The sequence below is a fragment of the Halichoerus grypus genome, chromosome 5 (genome assembly GCF_964656455.1).
Source record: "Halichoerus grypus chromosome 5, mHalGry1.hap1.1, whole genome shotgun sequence".
Taxonomy (NCBI): Eukaryota; Metazoa; Chordata; class Mammalia; order Carnivora; family Phocidae; genus Halichoerus; species Halichoerus grypus.
The window spans coordinates 86,288,940-86,305,279 of NC_135716.1; the positions used below are offsets into that span (position 1 = coordinate 86,288,940).

The 16,340-nt window shown below is 42.0% G+C and overlaps 1 protein-coding gene across 1 annotated transcript; it reads left to right on the plus strand.

The window, feature by feature from the left end:
* The first annotated feature begins 32 nt into the window (after positions 1 to 32).
* On the plus strand, positions 33 to 16,004 carry LOC118539650 (histone H2B type 2-F). The gene has a single exon (XM_078072508.1). It carries the CDS (start codon positions 1,066 to 1,068, stop codon positions 1,444 to 1,446), a length of 381 nt encoding a protein of 126 aa, XP_077928634.1. The 5' UTR covers positions 33 to 1,065; the 3' UTR covers positions 1,447 to 16,004.
* The last annotated feature ends 336 nt before the right edge of the window (positions 16,005 to 16,340 follow it).

Below are 16,340 nucleotides of genomic sequence, written 5' to 3' on the forward strand. Positions count from 1 at the left end.
ACCATCTAAAGGCTCTTTTCAGAGCCATCCACGTTTTCACGGAGAGCAGCTGTACAGTCTCGCCGGGCGTGGGTCTACGGTCGTGCACCTGTGCACTGGAGAGAGGGATCGGGGAGCTCGCACGTGTTGCGTGATGAGCTAATAGAATCAACGTCTACCCTTTAGTAGGCTGGCGCACTAGAGGGAACAGCTGAGACGGTTTATAGGTCGTTTATTGCCAAACCCGCTTTTTACATGCTAAGTTACTAAAAGTCTGGAGCGTCAACCTAGCTTCTGTGAGAAAAACTTTGCAAGAGGGAGGACCCTGCTCTGCCAGTCGTTTGCAACGTTACAAGCTGCTAGTACAAAACGTTGGCACGAACCCAGATACAGGAATTAAGTGGAAAGGCCGTCATGTGAGTTTGTGATAACGGCTGGGATGGGAATCTGGGTTTATCAACCAGATTTTACAGTTAAGAGAACTGAGCCGGATGTAAGGCAGGCCCTGTTTAAATACTGAAGCCTTTTCCTGGCTACTGTGTCTTCGGAGTTGTATAGGCAATGACCTAATTAATACCTTCCTCGTTGCATAATAGAGGCGGCGCAAACAGGAATTTGAGGGAAACACCTGTTTTGTTTTTTTTTTTTGAGATGTGGGTTTTAAAACCAGAAGCAAAACACTTCCACAAAGCGTAGGGAAATGGTGCAAAAATAAGAGAAAGTTGTCTTTAGCTGTTTCTTCAGATCTCTTCGGTACACAAGTCTACAATTGAGAAAATGAAAACCATCCCCAAACGCCCCAAACAGGTGAAACTATACTTTTACAGAATTTATTGGTTAGCCTGAAATGGAACACTTTGATTGGCTAAGAGGACATTTACTCTGCTAGCCACTAAGGAAGTGCGAGCCGAAGCTATTATTTATGTGGGCTCCACCCCCTTATGACGACATTGTTGGAAATTAACCAATAAAAATGCAGTCCCTTGCGAGCCTTCATTTGCATACAGGCTCTATAAGTAGCGGGTAACCAAGCCTTTTGGAAGTAGTCCGGATCGTTTCTGGTGTGTGGCGTTTCTTCCTGCAAAAATGCCTGATCCAGCAAAGTCGGCTCCTGCTCCCAAGAAAGGCTCCAAGAAGGCTGTCACGAAAGTGCAGAAGAAGGATGGTAAAAAGCGCAAGCGCAGCCGCAAGGAGAGCTACTCTGTTTATGTGTATAAAGTGTTGAAGCAGGTTCATCCGGACACCGGCATCTCGTCCAAGGCCATGGGCATCATGAACTCCTTTGTCAACGACATCTTCGAGCGCATCGCCGGCGAGGCCTCCCGCCTGGCGCATTACAACAAGCGCTCGACCATCACGTCCCGGGAGATCCAGACGGCCGTGCGCCTGCTGCTGCCCGGCGAGCTGGCCAAGCACGCCGTGTCCGAGGGCACCAAGGCGGTCACCAAGTACACCAGCTCAAAGTAAGGGCGCGCAAAGGACGCAATAGGACAGTTACTTTACCCCAACGGCTCTTTTCAGAGCCACTTTATTTGTCACACTAAGCGGCTGTAAACACTGACTAGAAGATTTGGCTTTTGGTTAGGTAGGGTGGGCCTGTGCTCTCGGAAACATTTGGGTTTGGGGCTAAGTTAGGACCGTGATAAAGATTGCCCTGGCTGTTAAAATCTGGAACCTCCTATAGACCGGTGGTGTCACCTAGTGGCACGATTCTTAGTAACAAAAAACTAGTCCTCAAAATGGTTTCTACCTAGTTCTACTGAGTCTGAGATGGAAGCTTAGATACAGGTAACTGAACAAGCAGATTTGCTATACTTCAAAGTTTGTTTTGTTTTTGGTGGGTGTTGCTGTTATACTTCTCTACCCTTAAATGTCAACACAAGGTTTTTCTTAAGCGAGCTGGAATGTTTTCCTTAGTGTACAAATGGAAATCCCTCCGTTCCGCACTCCCACCGCCTTAATGTTCTATTCGTAAACGTTTCTAGGTGTCTGTCACGAACGATGTGCAGTAAAGCCATATGGTTTAGTCTGTCGGCCTACGTGTAAGTCTCGATCTATCTTTGCTTAACTTCCTTCCTAGCCCAATCCTTCAACCAGGTAAAGATTTTTGCCTCCCCCCACCCTTGGGACGTTTAGTAATATCTGGAGACAAAGTTTTCTCTTGGAGAGGGATGCTAACTGGCATTTACTGGATAAGGGCCACGGATGCTGATAAACATACCAAAATGCATAAGACAACCCCCAAGGCCAAGAGTTCATCTCTGTAACCTCAGTCCTTGCAGGGCAGCGGGGAGACCCAGTGCCCAGACTTTCCTTCTGTGAGGATTTGGATTTAATTCTCATTTGGGTCCAAACCTTCCCTCCACCCCACCACCTAGTCAATGTTCTTGCTCTTGGTGAAAAGCCGAGCAGAACGCAGATTTACTGTGATTACTTACACGCCAAAGGAAAATTATCTTCTCCAGGATAAGGAACTTGTCTTCTCTAACAGTTTCCTGGTTATAAGAACCACCTTGGTGCTTGCTAAACATTCCCAGGTGCCTCTCCTGGAGCTTCTTGATAGGTGGTTTTTAGTGTTCTCAGGTGTATTAAAAAAATTTGGGGGCGCATGATGTGCAAATGGCCACAGCTAACATACGGGATGAATTTCTAAAGACCCCTTAGTTCAAACTTGTATAACTCAGGACTAATCCCGACAGAGGCTGGTGAATGTTCTACCAAACCAAAGGTACCTTTAAGGTAAAAGAAAAAAAATCTTAGTTTCCAGTTCATTTATCAAGCTTTGAAATTAAGCCGTTCTTGATAAATGTTAAGGAATTTGCTTGACAAGTTTGTGCTTAAAATGAATTTTATTTATAATGTAAGTTCAAATTTACATCCAATTAAAGTTACATAAAATGGGCTGTCTGATTTTTTTCACTGGAAAATGAAGATTTTCTGAGTCATTTTCCCTGGCGAGAGGAATGACTCACTGAGAATTTTATTTTCCCAGTGAAAGAAAAGAAATCATTATGCAGCACATTTTATAGTTGGAAAAGTTAATAAGTGAAAAGGCCAGGGTGTCTGTCTTCCCTGTCAAGTTATCGGATCATCAGAGACACCATCTGGTCTCCTCCCCTAGGATCCTGAAGGCTCTCTTCTCCCTGAGGACTAGTGAGTGACCCTTATTTCTCGTGGTCTTTGGAGGTTGTTAAAGCATTGTCAGCTGGCTCACCTAATCGAAAGCTAGCATTAATTACTCATGACTGAAGGATTAAGCCCCAACATCTTATCCTGAAACTAAAGGCCTTCTGCCATCTCACCAAAACTTCCCTTCAATTGCTTGTTTTCCTCAGATCTCTAGCAGAGCCAAAATGCAGTACCCACTGTCTTATAATGCCTCTTAAGTTTCTCATCCTTTGTGCTTTTGTTAGGTGGCCCTTCTAAACCGTAGTACTTTCTGTTGCTCTTGCAACTACTCCAAGCCTGTCAACCTGCCCGTTCTAAGCCTTCCCATCCCATTCTAGGTCACAAGTCTTTCTCCTTTTAACTCGTAAGGCTTTCTTTGTTCCTTGCACAATGAATCTGCAATTAACTGTAGCTCTGTGAACTGGTTAGTCTTTTTCCTTAATTTCTTTTTCATTGTTTTTACATGTTCTTGTTTGTCTTCTAATGGAAGACAGGGTTTACTTTCTAAAAAAAATACTTCTTAGAAACTTCCACAAAGGCTGTTCTAGAGTCCATTATAAAATAGCATCTCAGGGGCACCTGGGTGGCTCAGTTGGTTAAGCGAGTGACTCTTGGCTTCAGCTCAGGTCATGATCTCAGGGTCGTGAGATCAAGCCCTGAGTTGGGCTCTGTGCTCAGCTGCTGAGTCTGCTTGAGATTCTCTCACTCTCCTCCCTCTTCCTCTGCCCCTCGCCCCTCTCGTGCTCTCTCAAATAAAATCTAAAAAAAAAAAAAAAAAAAAAAAATAGCATCTTGGTGAAAGTTTGTTGACTGATTGCCCAGACCAGAGAATGCTAGAAATATTGGTCTGAAGGTGGTAAGTTCATGTACTTCAATTAGCTTTTTTGTCCTCCACTTTTTCCTAAATTTTCCTGCTCCTTTAACCTGAAACACTCATTTATAATAATTACTGACCCACTTAAAACAACTGTTGGAGATTAAAAACTCCTAAGAGGGGCAGATAGAGTACTGCACTTGACTGCTTCACTTCATCCAATGTATCTATGTGGCCAAAATGATGGGATTCTACTGGAGCTTTTTCAGCCTAGTTTAGATGCTGCTTTTACAGTGTTGCAAGCAAGGTTGAGGAGGGAGATGCACTCCAGAAGATGAAAAAAGTTTGTGGTATGAAGATAAGGAGCTTTAAATATCAGATCCAGTGAGCATTGCAAATGGGCTTGGTCTGGGTCAGGTCAAGTGTCATTAAGATTGGTTAGTCATTATTTCAAGGACTGGGGAATGGATTGTGGTATCTATATACACTTACAAACATGACAGTTTAATCTTGTCATAATTTTTAGACAAATGCCTCATTTTAAAACTGGGTGCATTTCCTAGAAGTGATCTAAGAGTCAAGACACTTAAATTCAGGGGCGCCTGGGTGGCTCAGTCGTTAAGCGTCTGCCTTCGGGTCAGGTCATGATCCCAGGGTCCTGGGATCGAGTCCCACATCGGGCTCCCTGCTCCGCGGGAAGCCTGCTTCTCCCTCTCCCACTCCCCCTGCTTGTGTTTCCTCTCTCGCTGTCTCTCTCTCTGTCAAATAAATAAATAAAAATCTTAAAAAAAAAAACCACTTAAATTCGGATGACTATAATTCAAGCACAGAACAACAGTTGGGAAATGTTATATGATCTCTTTGAGGGGCATAAAGTAGGAGTTATGAAAGGATGTCAGTTTGAGGCAGGAACAAGACTATTTTGGAGAATTACTAGAATTACTACATTTTGTAACTATAGCTGAGCCATCATATGATTTGGCAAAAATAGAAAACTTGATAAAAAAATTCTAGATCCCATACTGCCAACATGAACAAGCTTTTGAAATATAAAAGCAGGGCGTGTTTTATTTTCATGTGTAATCAAATAAATATATCAAACATATAATATTAGCAAAACAATGAGATGGATAAAAAGATGTAAATACATCTAATTGAAGGGATTACACCAGTATAAAAATAATTACAATTCAAGGCAAAATGTGTTATTCCCAAAAGAGGGGGTAAGAAGGAAATGTTATGAGTTAAGGAGAATGATAGGTTGCATCTGGCTGGAGGGTTCAGGAACACTCCATGAGGAGAACTTGCATGTGCCAAGTCCTATATGGGTGATGGGGATATATAGGTGTCCTCCTTCTCAAGCCCATGAGGTCCCTCTGGAATATTGTTTGTAACCAATATATCAAATGTCGTCTGGTAATTTTTTTTAGGTTTTCATTTTATCCAATTTTCTGTAACCTCTTTCAATTTTTCTGATTTTGGTAGATGAAATTCTCCATCATTCTATATTCTGTGACTAGAGATCATTAATTCTGCACCCCTCATCCAGGTTTTAACATTTTCCTTTGACTTTAATATATCTCTTTTAAAAATTGTCTTTTTTAATTAAGATTTTTTATTTATTTGCCAGAGAGAGAGCACAAGCAGGGGGAGAAGCAGACTCCCTGCTGAGCAGGGAGCCTGATGCGGGACTCGATCCCAGGACCCTGGGATCATGACCTGAGCCAAAGGCAGACACTTAACCAACTGAGCCACCCAGGCGTCCCATTAAGTATTTTATTTTCACAGACGATTTTATGTCATTACATTGAAAAGCTCTGGCTGCCCCTCCTGCCTACACAACAATTCAAGTCACATTGTTCTTGGCTCACAGCATCTCAAACCTGCTGAAACTTTGTTCACCATAGTCCTAGCTTGAGAGAAATTTGATTTTCTTGTTCCCTGTGAGATTAATTTTCTCTGGGGAGGTGACTATGATAGGGTGAGTGAATAATAAGCCTTTTCTTAGTCACCTATGATTTATCAGAAAATATTGTTGACTCAAAATATGTCAAGTCTCCAACCACACCTTGACACTTCCACTGCTGCCCCTTGCCCTAAGCCACCGCCACATCCTCAGGATATTTGCAACGGCCTTTGGACTGGTCTCCTTGCTTCTGCCATCTACCCTCTCACTCTGCTTTCCACAAAATAGCCGGAGTAAACTTCTTGAAACATGAGTCAGATCCTGTTACTCCCACACTCTTCTCCCCATTGGAACACCCCCCGACCACCACCACCTGCGCCAACGACGGCTTCAGAGTGAAGGCCACATCCTTACGATGGCGGGCGTCCACCTCCTGTCTTCCCACTCTCCCCTTTGTTTGCTCCACTTCCTCACACTTGTCTCCCTGTTCTTCCAGAAAACGCCAAGGCCCTGCTATCTCAGGGCCTTTGTACTTGCCATTTCCTCTTCTGGAAAGGCTCTTCCCCAGATACTTACGTGACTGGCTTCCTCATGTCTTTTAGGTTTCTGCTCAAAGGGTACCTTACCATCTTGTCATTGAGGACTTCCTTGAGCAGCTTATATAAGATAACAAGCCCACTTCTACCTCCCCCAACTTCCTGATACTTTTTATTCCCCTACCTTTCTTAATTTTCCTCCATGGACCATCTGATACTAATGTGTTTATTTATTTATTACTGAATCAGAACCTGCTACCAATAAAAACTATTCTTACCTGCTTACTGTAACTCAATGCTTTCTGGGTGCAAGCCTTCTCAATTAGAGGCTAATTTACCAGCTTCTCTTGTATGCGGGACTCGATCCCAGGACCCTGGGATCATGACCTAGGTCTGTCCATAAGACAAAGTTCTGGGCCAATGAGATGTGACTGGAAGTGATATATATTATTTCAAGTTTGTGCCCTAAAAAGGAAAAGGTATGTACTTCCCTTGCCTTTTTTTTCCCTTTCCTCTGGCTCAGTTGTAGAAATGATGGCAGAAACCGTGGCAACCACTTCTGACCCAGAAACAGAAATCTTGTGATAAGGATGGCTGAAGTGCTCTCCTAGCCCTGAGACTATGACATGAGAGATAACAGAGTTGTATCTTCTTTAAGCCACTGTTTTTTAAAGATTTGTTACAATAATTTAGGCTGTATTCTGACCCATTGTCTGACTCTCTTCTTACCTTCCCAGAGTAAGTTCTATAAAAGCAGGTACTTTTTATTTTTCTATCCCCATCATCTAGAACTGCATCTGGAACATAGTGGGCACTCAGTAAATATTTATGAGATGAATGGATTGATGAGGGACAAGTAGTTGAAAGGGATGGCAGAGCTTGAAGACAGATTTAATAAAAAAATTATTGAATTTGAAATCTTTTGCCCTTTGAATGAGGAACAGCACAATATAGAGTGAAGGTCTAGGTGAGGTTGCAACAACCTTGGTCCACAAATCAGTTTAGAAGCTTCACAGTATAAGTTGTTGGATATTTATACTAACCTACACTAATTCAGAAGCAGTAAGAGGGTAAAAGAAAACTTTTGTTTCCTCTACTACTCTCAGTCCTTCTAGCCACCAAATGTGTGGGTTCTCCGCACCAAGCAATTCTAACATTAACCTACCTGGATTTGGCACAGACTTCCCCCCACTTCAGACACTGCTCACAGTAGTGGGTCTCCAGGTTACCCACACTTCTGTCAGTCTTGGCTACAAATCAGGGGTTCTCACCCCGCTTCAGATTTGATCATTTGTTACAATGGCTCATAGAACTCTGGGAAACATGTTTACCAGTTTATTATAAAGGATATAGGAAGGGATACAGATGATCAGCCAGGTGAGGATGTACACAGGGCAAGGTCCAGAAGGGTCCCGAGTGCAGGAGCTTCTGTCCCTGTGGAGTTGCGGTGTCTACCCTCCTGAAATGTGCATGTGTGCACCAACCCAGAAGCTTTCTGAACCCCATAGTTTAGGGATTTTTATGGAGGCTTTATCAAGTAGACATCATGGATTATTGGCTCATTCTCCAGCCCTTCTCCTCCCTGGAGGATGTGGGGGGGGGGGCTGCTAAAAGTTCCAAGCTTCTAATTATAGTTTGGCCCTTCTGGTGACCAACCTTCATCCTGAAGCTTCCTAGGAGCCCACCAAAAGCCAACTCTTCAGAACAAAAGACACTTCCCATTACCCAGGAAATTCCAAGAGATTTAGGAGCTTTGTATCAGGAACCAGGGGCAGAGACCAAATACTATTTCTTACTATGTTACCATCCACCCCTGGTCTCTAGCCACGGACCCCTTCCAGCAAACTGATTATAATAAAGTCAAAAGATACTGCCTGAGGGGCACTTGGGTGACTCAGTCATTGAGCGCCCAACTCTTGGTCTTAGCTCAGGTCTTGATCTTGGGGTCATGGGTTCAGGCCCTGCTGCTTTGGGAACCACGCTGGGCATGGAACTTACTTTAAAAAAAGGAGGGGGGTGCGCCTGGGTGGCTCAGTTGGTTAAGCGACTGCCTTCGGCTCAGGTCATGATCCCAGGATCCTGGGATTGAGTCCCACATCGGGCTCCCTGCTGGGCAGGGGTCCTTCTTCTCCCTCTCCCTCTGCCACTCCCACCGCTTGTGCTCTCCTGCTCTCTGTCAAATAAATAAAATCTTTAAAATATATATATATATATACTGGCTGAAAAGGCAGTGTGGTGATGAGCATTAGCGGTGAGTCCCAGTTTCCCCACCTAAGAGCTATATGACCTTGGGAAAGTGTCTTTACTCCTCTGACTCTCAATTTCTTCCTCTGTAAAATGAAAAAAATAATGGAACCTACCTTATAGGTTTGTTATGAAGATTAAATGAGCTAATATGTTTTATGCATTTAGAGTAGCTGGAACACGGTAAATATTTGATCAGTATTTCATTATGATTATGGTTAGGAAGGCACTTCCTGCAGGTACACTGTACCTCCAGAGCGTATTTCTAGTGATTTGAGAGTCACCTCCCTACATGTTGGAGCAATAAGACCTTCATTTTCTAAAACATCATCCAAGAAGACAATTCCCCAATTTACTTGTTGGGACTTTGATTCTGTAGAACCTTCAATATCTGCTATATGTCCTGATAGGAAAAAAAAATGAATTAGAAAACAAGACCTTATGTATAGTGTCTGTTACCAGTGCTCTATAAAGACCTATATTATCTGGCAAATACCTTTAAAAAAATCATATTATGTTTGCAATACTTTCCATGAATGTTTTTTGGAAAAATGAAATACTTTCATTAAATACTTCTTTCCTATTTCTGATTTCTGAGTTGAAAGCTCTGAATTTTAAGGACTTAACTCAGGAGCAAGCCAAGTGAATAAAAATGATTTAGGGCACATTATGAGGTAGCACAGAGAAGGACACACCTTATAACCAAAAGGAAAATAGGCAAATATTTGGGAAATGTTAAAATCAGAAATTTTAAAATGGGCTTGGTGGAGCCAGGTTGATGACTTATGGGTCAATCATTTCAGCTTATTTAAAGTATTTCACATTTTTCCTCTCAGTATTTTCAAGATGAAGCTCTTGTTTTTGCCACCTACTCAGGAACCAAAGTTTTCCCAAGAATATAAGGAAGACTTTCTTATGTAAACTATAGTTGTCCAAGGAGTAGCAAACAAGGCAGATGATAGCTCTGAGACCTCAAGATTTCTTTTCTTTGGCCAAGAACACATTATATAATAGGTGATACATTTCAGATGGTTGTAGTAAAAAGAGGCATAAGAATCTAGAGTCTCACTATCAGCCAATCCAAGGAACTTTGCTTAGATGACCAAAGCCAGAAAGACCAAAGGAGGGAAATAATAGAGCTTAAGCAGTTCTCCAGTATTTGACCTTTGGGGACCAAACTTGGATGCTGGCCTACTGTCTCAAGGTAGTAAAGAGGTAGTGGCTTGGGATTGGTTGATTACTTTGAGAGCGAGATTGAGATCTTAATTGATCTTGGGACTTGAATAGTACCAGGCATCCAGAAGAAGGAATCTTGTGACAAAAAAATGGAAAACACAGATTAGTGAAATGAAGTAAGGAGCAAATTTTCTCTGTTGCTTCACATGATCAAGAGCAGTGATTATAAATTACCAGAAGGTTGGGGGAAGTCCATACCACTCTTATGATATCATATCTTTTTAACATTCAGGAGAACAGAATATACCTAAATATATCAGCTTTGTTTTTGTAGGCAATGATGTTTGAGTCTTGTCTAAGTCTTAGTTTCCACTTGGTAGGATTCTAAGATTTCAAATGCATTAAAAGAAAACTCTTTAGGCCAAGAGGGAGTGTGAAACACAGTTCAGATACACCACAGATATAACCCTGGCAAATGCTGTTCAGTGTTCTTAATATAATTCCCAATCCTAGGGTTGGGCCTTAAACTACTTGAATTTCTTTCTGGAGATGCGTTTCATCTAGTTTGGCATGTCTAGACTTCAGACCCACATTATAACATGTAGAATAATGAGCAAGAGAAAGGCATACTGGTTAACCTATATATATTAGGGTTACTTCCAGCAAGTGAATATACCTTTGTTTCCTTAGGCTTCTTCACTCCTCTGCCTGCTGCACTATGAAAAATGAAGGAAAATTATTTTGCTTATTGAAGTGTCTCTGTAGGGGACTTTCCCCCCGGTGTTTGAATTGTTGAATTGTTCATAGTTGTTGTTTTTTTCACATTACTATCAATAATTAAGAAATTATTCTTTTTTAAAAAAGATTTTATTTATTTATTTGACACAGAGAGAGAGATAGCAAAAGAGCGAGAACAAGCAAGAGGAGCGGCAGAAGGAGAGGGAGAAGCAGGCTTCCCGCTGAGCAAGGAGTCCGATGTGGGACCCGATCCCAGGACCCGATCCCAGGACCCTGGGATCATGACCCGAGCTGAAGGCAGACGCTTAACTGACTGAGCCACCCAGGTTCCCCAATAAATTATTCTTAAGTGAATTTTTTTTTTCAGAAATAGCAGGTGTGTGTAGAGAACACAATTTTAGGATTGGCAGAAGAGTTAACCAAGGTAAAACTTGAATTTCAATCCTTGGCCTAGAGAAAAAACCTAAGAAACCTTTTCATTGTCTAAGGGAGGTATATTTCATGGTATTATGATTGTGGGATGTGTTTAGATGGGAAAGGGGCATAATAGATCAATCTTTCTGGATTAGTATATGCAAATCATTTATAGTGGAGAAAAGCAGAGTCTCAGGAATTGGCAGATCAAGTTGATTAAAACTTGTTGAGGATATAGAGGATTTGAAGAACACGGTCAACAAAATTAGTCATAATTGTACTTATACCCACACCATCTTGTATCCAAAGTAGAAAATGTACATTTTGGATTCATGTAAATCCTGATAAAAACTGACCACGTGTAAGATGACAAATGAAAGCTCAACAAGTGTTGAAAAGTTGAAACTATATGATACCCATTCACTAATCATAATGCAAGGACATAACTAAAAATATTCTCCTTGATCTATACTGTTAGGAAATAGCATATGGACTAAAGAGAAAAAAAATTAAAATTATATACAATAATAACAAATAATAATACAATATTAATACAATAATAATAACAATATGATTACAATAACAAAGAGAGCGCTATATATTAAAACTTATATTAAGAGGCCAGAGAAAAAGTCATAGCTTTAAAATGCATTTATGAGAGAATGAGAACTATTAAAAATAATGAAGTAAAGCTTTTAACATAAAAGCTAATAAAGGGACACCAAAACAGGAGGGAAATAGAGGAATAAATTAGGATAGAAGCAGAAATGAATAGATCATACTTCCTCATTCCCCCAAAATAGAATTAATCAATAAAGCCAAAATCTGGTTCTTTGAAAGAAAATTAAAGGGTTAATCCTTTAGTAATTTAATGTTGAAAGAGAAAAAGTACACTACTATATCAGCAATGTTAAATATAGAAGATATTTTAAGTGGTATGTGTATTTTGACACATATATTTGCAAATGTAGACAAAATATTTAATTTTTAATACAAGTGATCAAAGTTGCCCTAAGAAAGGTAGAATGGCTGAATAAAAATAGCTATAGGAGAAACTGAAAAGATAGGCAAAGACCTACCCTTAAAAACAGCAGAGAAACTCTCCAAAGAGTTTCACCAGACATTGAGGGAAGAGATGATATTTATATAAATTGATCAAGATAATGGAAAAAAGATTAAAAGCCACAGGCAAATATTATGAGACAAAGACAGCAACAGATACTATTAAGTTTAAGTGAAATAGGAGTGCCTGGGTGGTGTGGTTGGTTAAGCATTCAACTCTTGATTTCAGTTCAAGTCATGATCTCAGGGTTGTGAGATCGAGCCCCTGCATCAGGCTCTATGCTCCGCATGCGTCTGCTTAAGACTCTCTCTCCCTCTGCCCCACCCTCCTGCCCTCTCTCTCTAAAATAAATAAATAAGTCTTAAAAAAAAAATGTTAAGTGAAATAAGCCCTGCAAAGCAAATAAAAGAGTTTTTGGTAAATAAAACAAATCCATAGATGTTAGCTATCATGGGCCACAATACAGATTTCAAAGTGGAATGAAAGGTAATAGGGATAAGAAACTGCAATTCAAGAAGCTGTTAAGTGCAGGGTTAAGATTTGAATTTTAGTTTCTTGTACCCAAAGCCTGTGAAATTTCAAGATGTGATTGAATTCAAGTTAAGAAATGATTATTTAAAAAAAAAAAGAAAGAAATGATTATTTTCTAAAATAAATATGGTTCTTACAAACCTGTTGCAAATGCCTATTTCTTCTCTTTAAGGCCTTTTTCTGCCCTTTCAGAAGAAATGGTCTTCAAAGTCACAGCCGGACTCCAGAGCTGATTCACTGGCGATCATGCCATGGCTTCCTCAAAATTATCTTCTCAGAGAGAACCACACTTGGGGAATTTATTTCTCCAGAATGTGTAAACCAATTATTTCTAGTCTTCCTTAGAGATTTTCTATCTCCATTAACTCACTTATCATGTTTGGGAAACTTTCCCTTTAACACATGCTCCCTCTTCACAATTTATTCTTCAGCAGAGGAGGTAAGGAGTAACATGTACTTTGTGTGATACGGAGATGAAATGGGGAAGGCAGAAAGATGACCTTTTAGGGATTTGGACCCTACAATTAGAAACAAACCAAGAAATAAGGAATAACATAAGGACAGCAGACAATTTTATTGGCTCTCATTTGACTGCCAGTGTGCATTAACAAGGAAGTCTTTACCTAAAAGATCTTATGGAGGCCCAGATTTTCAACTTACTAGAATTTTCTTTTTACATCTTGCTTTCCATTGCCAACCTTAATAGACAGTTCTCTTAGGGTCTTTCAGTTTTTATATTATCATAACTATGAGATTGGTAATAATCACTTCCTAAGATTTTAACAATACCATTTACAATAACTTACAAAAATGAAAAACCTAGAATAAATCTAACAAAAAGATGAACAAGACTTCTAGGGAGAAAATCCTTTTTGATTTGATTGTTGAGATTAACAAGGATATAAAAAATGGAGAGTTATACCATGTTCATGAATTGGAAAAGTCAATATTATAATGATGTCAGTCTCTCTCCTTCATTTTCACTCCCCAAATCTACAGATTTAATGCAATCCCACTCCAAATCCAATAGTCTTCTCAGGAGAATTTGATATAGTTTATCACTCTTTTTTTCTTGAAACCTTTCTTCTTCTCTGTTTTTCTCCTATTTCATTGGCTATTCCTTGTCAACATCTTTTGCTGCCAACGCTTCTACACAACCTTTAAGATTTGGTACATCCCAGGGTCCAGCCTTAGACCCTTTTCTGTTTTCTATCTGTACTTGCTGCTTACATTGTCTCTTCTAACCCCATGGCTCTAAATGCCACATATATATGATGATTCTCAAATTTTTATCTCTACTCCAACATTGTTCTCTGAGCTCCACTCATATTCCATGGCTTTGTCAACAGTTACACTTAAATGTCAAAAAGGAATCTTAATATGTCCAATACAAAACTTTTGCTTCTTGCTACTCCTCTCTCCCGTTACACCAACTTGCTCTTTCACAGTTCCTGGTCCCGATCAATAGAATCAGTTTATTCCTCAGGCCCAAATCTAGAAGTTGTTTCTGATTCCTCTTTTTCCCACATTCACTACATCTAATCAATCAGCAAGCTTTTTAGGCACTTCCTACAAAATATATTCCAAATGCAACACTTCTCAACACCTCCACTGCTCCCTGTAAGTCCAAACTACCGTTGTCTCTCACCAGATTCCTAACTGGTTTCCATGCTTCCACTGTTGTCCAACCCTTACTGCCAACGGGGTCTGTCTCCAACTGGCATGGTGGCAGTGAGAACTGCTGAACCCCTTCCAGCCAACTGCCAACTATGCCTCCATTCCATCTGGTTTTCAGGAGGTCAGGCTATCTTTGGCTTCTGGGGTGGAGGTGGGTCCAGAAGGCTCTAGGTTTTCTCCCAACTCTGTGGCAGCCAAGAAAGAACTAGAATGGACCCAACTCTTCCCGTTTTGCCCCAAACCAGTCGATATGCTCTGGGGTTTCCTTCTCAGGCTAGGAACACTCTTCTGAAATGGACCTGAACTCCTGTAGAAGCTCGAATGAGTTTAGGGCTTTCTGTATGGAGCCTGGAAGATGAAAAACTGACCCGCCCTTCTCACAACCAATTGCCTGTTCTGCTCTTTAACTTTCTCCTCTGGGGTGTTGTATTTAGTTCTGTAAGCTCTGGATTTACAGAATGTGTCCGAGAGCCTTGGTAGGTCCAGCAGGCTTTTGGGTATTGTACCTGCTGAATCTCAAAGAGATGAAAGAACACCCTTCCTCCACCCCTGCCCCCAACACCCACCACCTTCCTCCCTGCCACCTGCACCAATCCCCCCGGGGCCTTGTTCTCAGTCCTGGAAGCTCTTGTCATCCGGGATAGAATAGGTCTTTGGGAGAAGCCACGTGATTCCCGAATGCATTTCAGAGCAGCCTTCGAAGAGCCTGCGGGCTCCCTGCCCACTGCCCAGCCGGTTCTGCGGGCCCGGGGTCCCTTCCTGGCTCTGACGATGGTGGAACCGGCAGGAAAGTCCATCTGTGCTTGACTGAACGGCCGTCATTCACTCCCCACCTGCTCCTTCCCCGCTGCTGTCTCCTCCAGCCACCTTTCTCTTGGGTCTCCCGGCAGGTCAGCGCCCGTCCCCTCCCCGCGGTCTCCCAGTCGTAGTCCTCCTCGCCGCGGGGTGGCGCCACCGCCGGGTCTGCGAGCAGGCGGGTTGGCCTCGGCCCCGGCCGCGAGGGGGGTTTTTCAGCTACGCAGATCCGGGAAGCCGCCCGCCAATCCGCATTTTGGTTTTCCGGCTTGCTACCTGCTGTTGGTGCGCGGGCCCAGTGGGGAACCGGGTTCTCAGACCTGCGAACCCCGAACAAACAAGTACTTCGGGCTTTGGGGGGCCGTCCACGAGTTGGGTGCTCATCTGGATAGCGGGACGAACTGGGCACGCACGACTCCTTGCTCTCCTCGATTCGTCCGCCGCCGCTGCCGCCGACCCAGCCTAAAGCCCATTTCTTGCCGCTGCCGGCTCTGGGGAAGCAAGATCTCTCACCAGGTTTTGGGGAAGGTTGCGGAAGGCGAGCTAAGGTGGCAGTGTGCACAGGTGGCCACAGGGTGGAGCCAGCGGCCCGCTGCGGGACGCACTCGGAGCACACCGCCTCCGCGCGGTGTCACAACTAACGCGCCGCTTCTAGTCATTAATTAAACGTAAAAGGGGGTGGGGGGAGGGGTTAGCCCAGTGATGGGTATTAAAGAGGGCACGTTCTGCATGGAGCACTGGGTGTTATACGCAAACAATGAATCATGGAACACTGCATCAAAAACTAATGATGTAATGTATGGTGATTAACATAATAAAGTAAAAAAAATATGTAGACCTTAAAAAAGTGTGTTCGTGACCGTTAAGAGCTGATTTACAGTAGAATCTACTAACATGTGCCAGTTAGGAACAAAGAAATGGTTGATGAGCATATCTGCAACCAAGTAAAAATGTGTACACGGATTTACAGTATCCAGTACTTTTTTTTTTTTGGTAAAAACGAAAAATTCTTCTAAATTGTTCGAGAAAATGTATAACACCAACTTGCTTTCTGTACATTCCTTTTACTTGGAGATGTAATGTTGATCTGTTAGAGGTAAAAGAAGTTTCCTCTCTATTCAGGCAGAATATGCAACTGAGAAACACTGAATCATGGTGAGTTATCAACTCCTTCCTTCCCTTTACTTAGAATACTGGAAATGCAGGGAGACTGCTCTTGGAAGCCACGCGATAATTCCCAGCATGCTTTTTATGTATCTGAAATACTCCGTGATAGCGTTTGTGCTTTCACAATGTTTC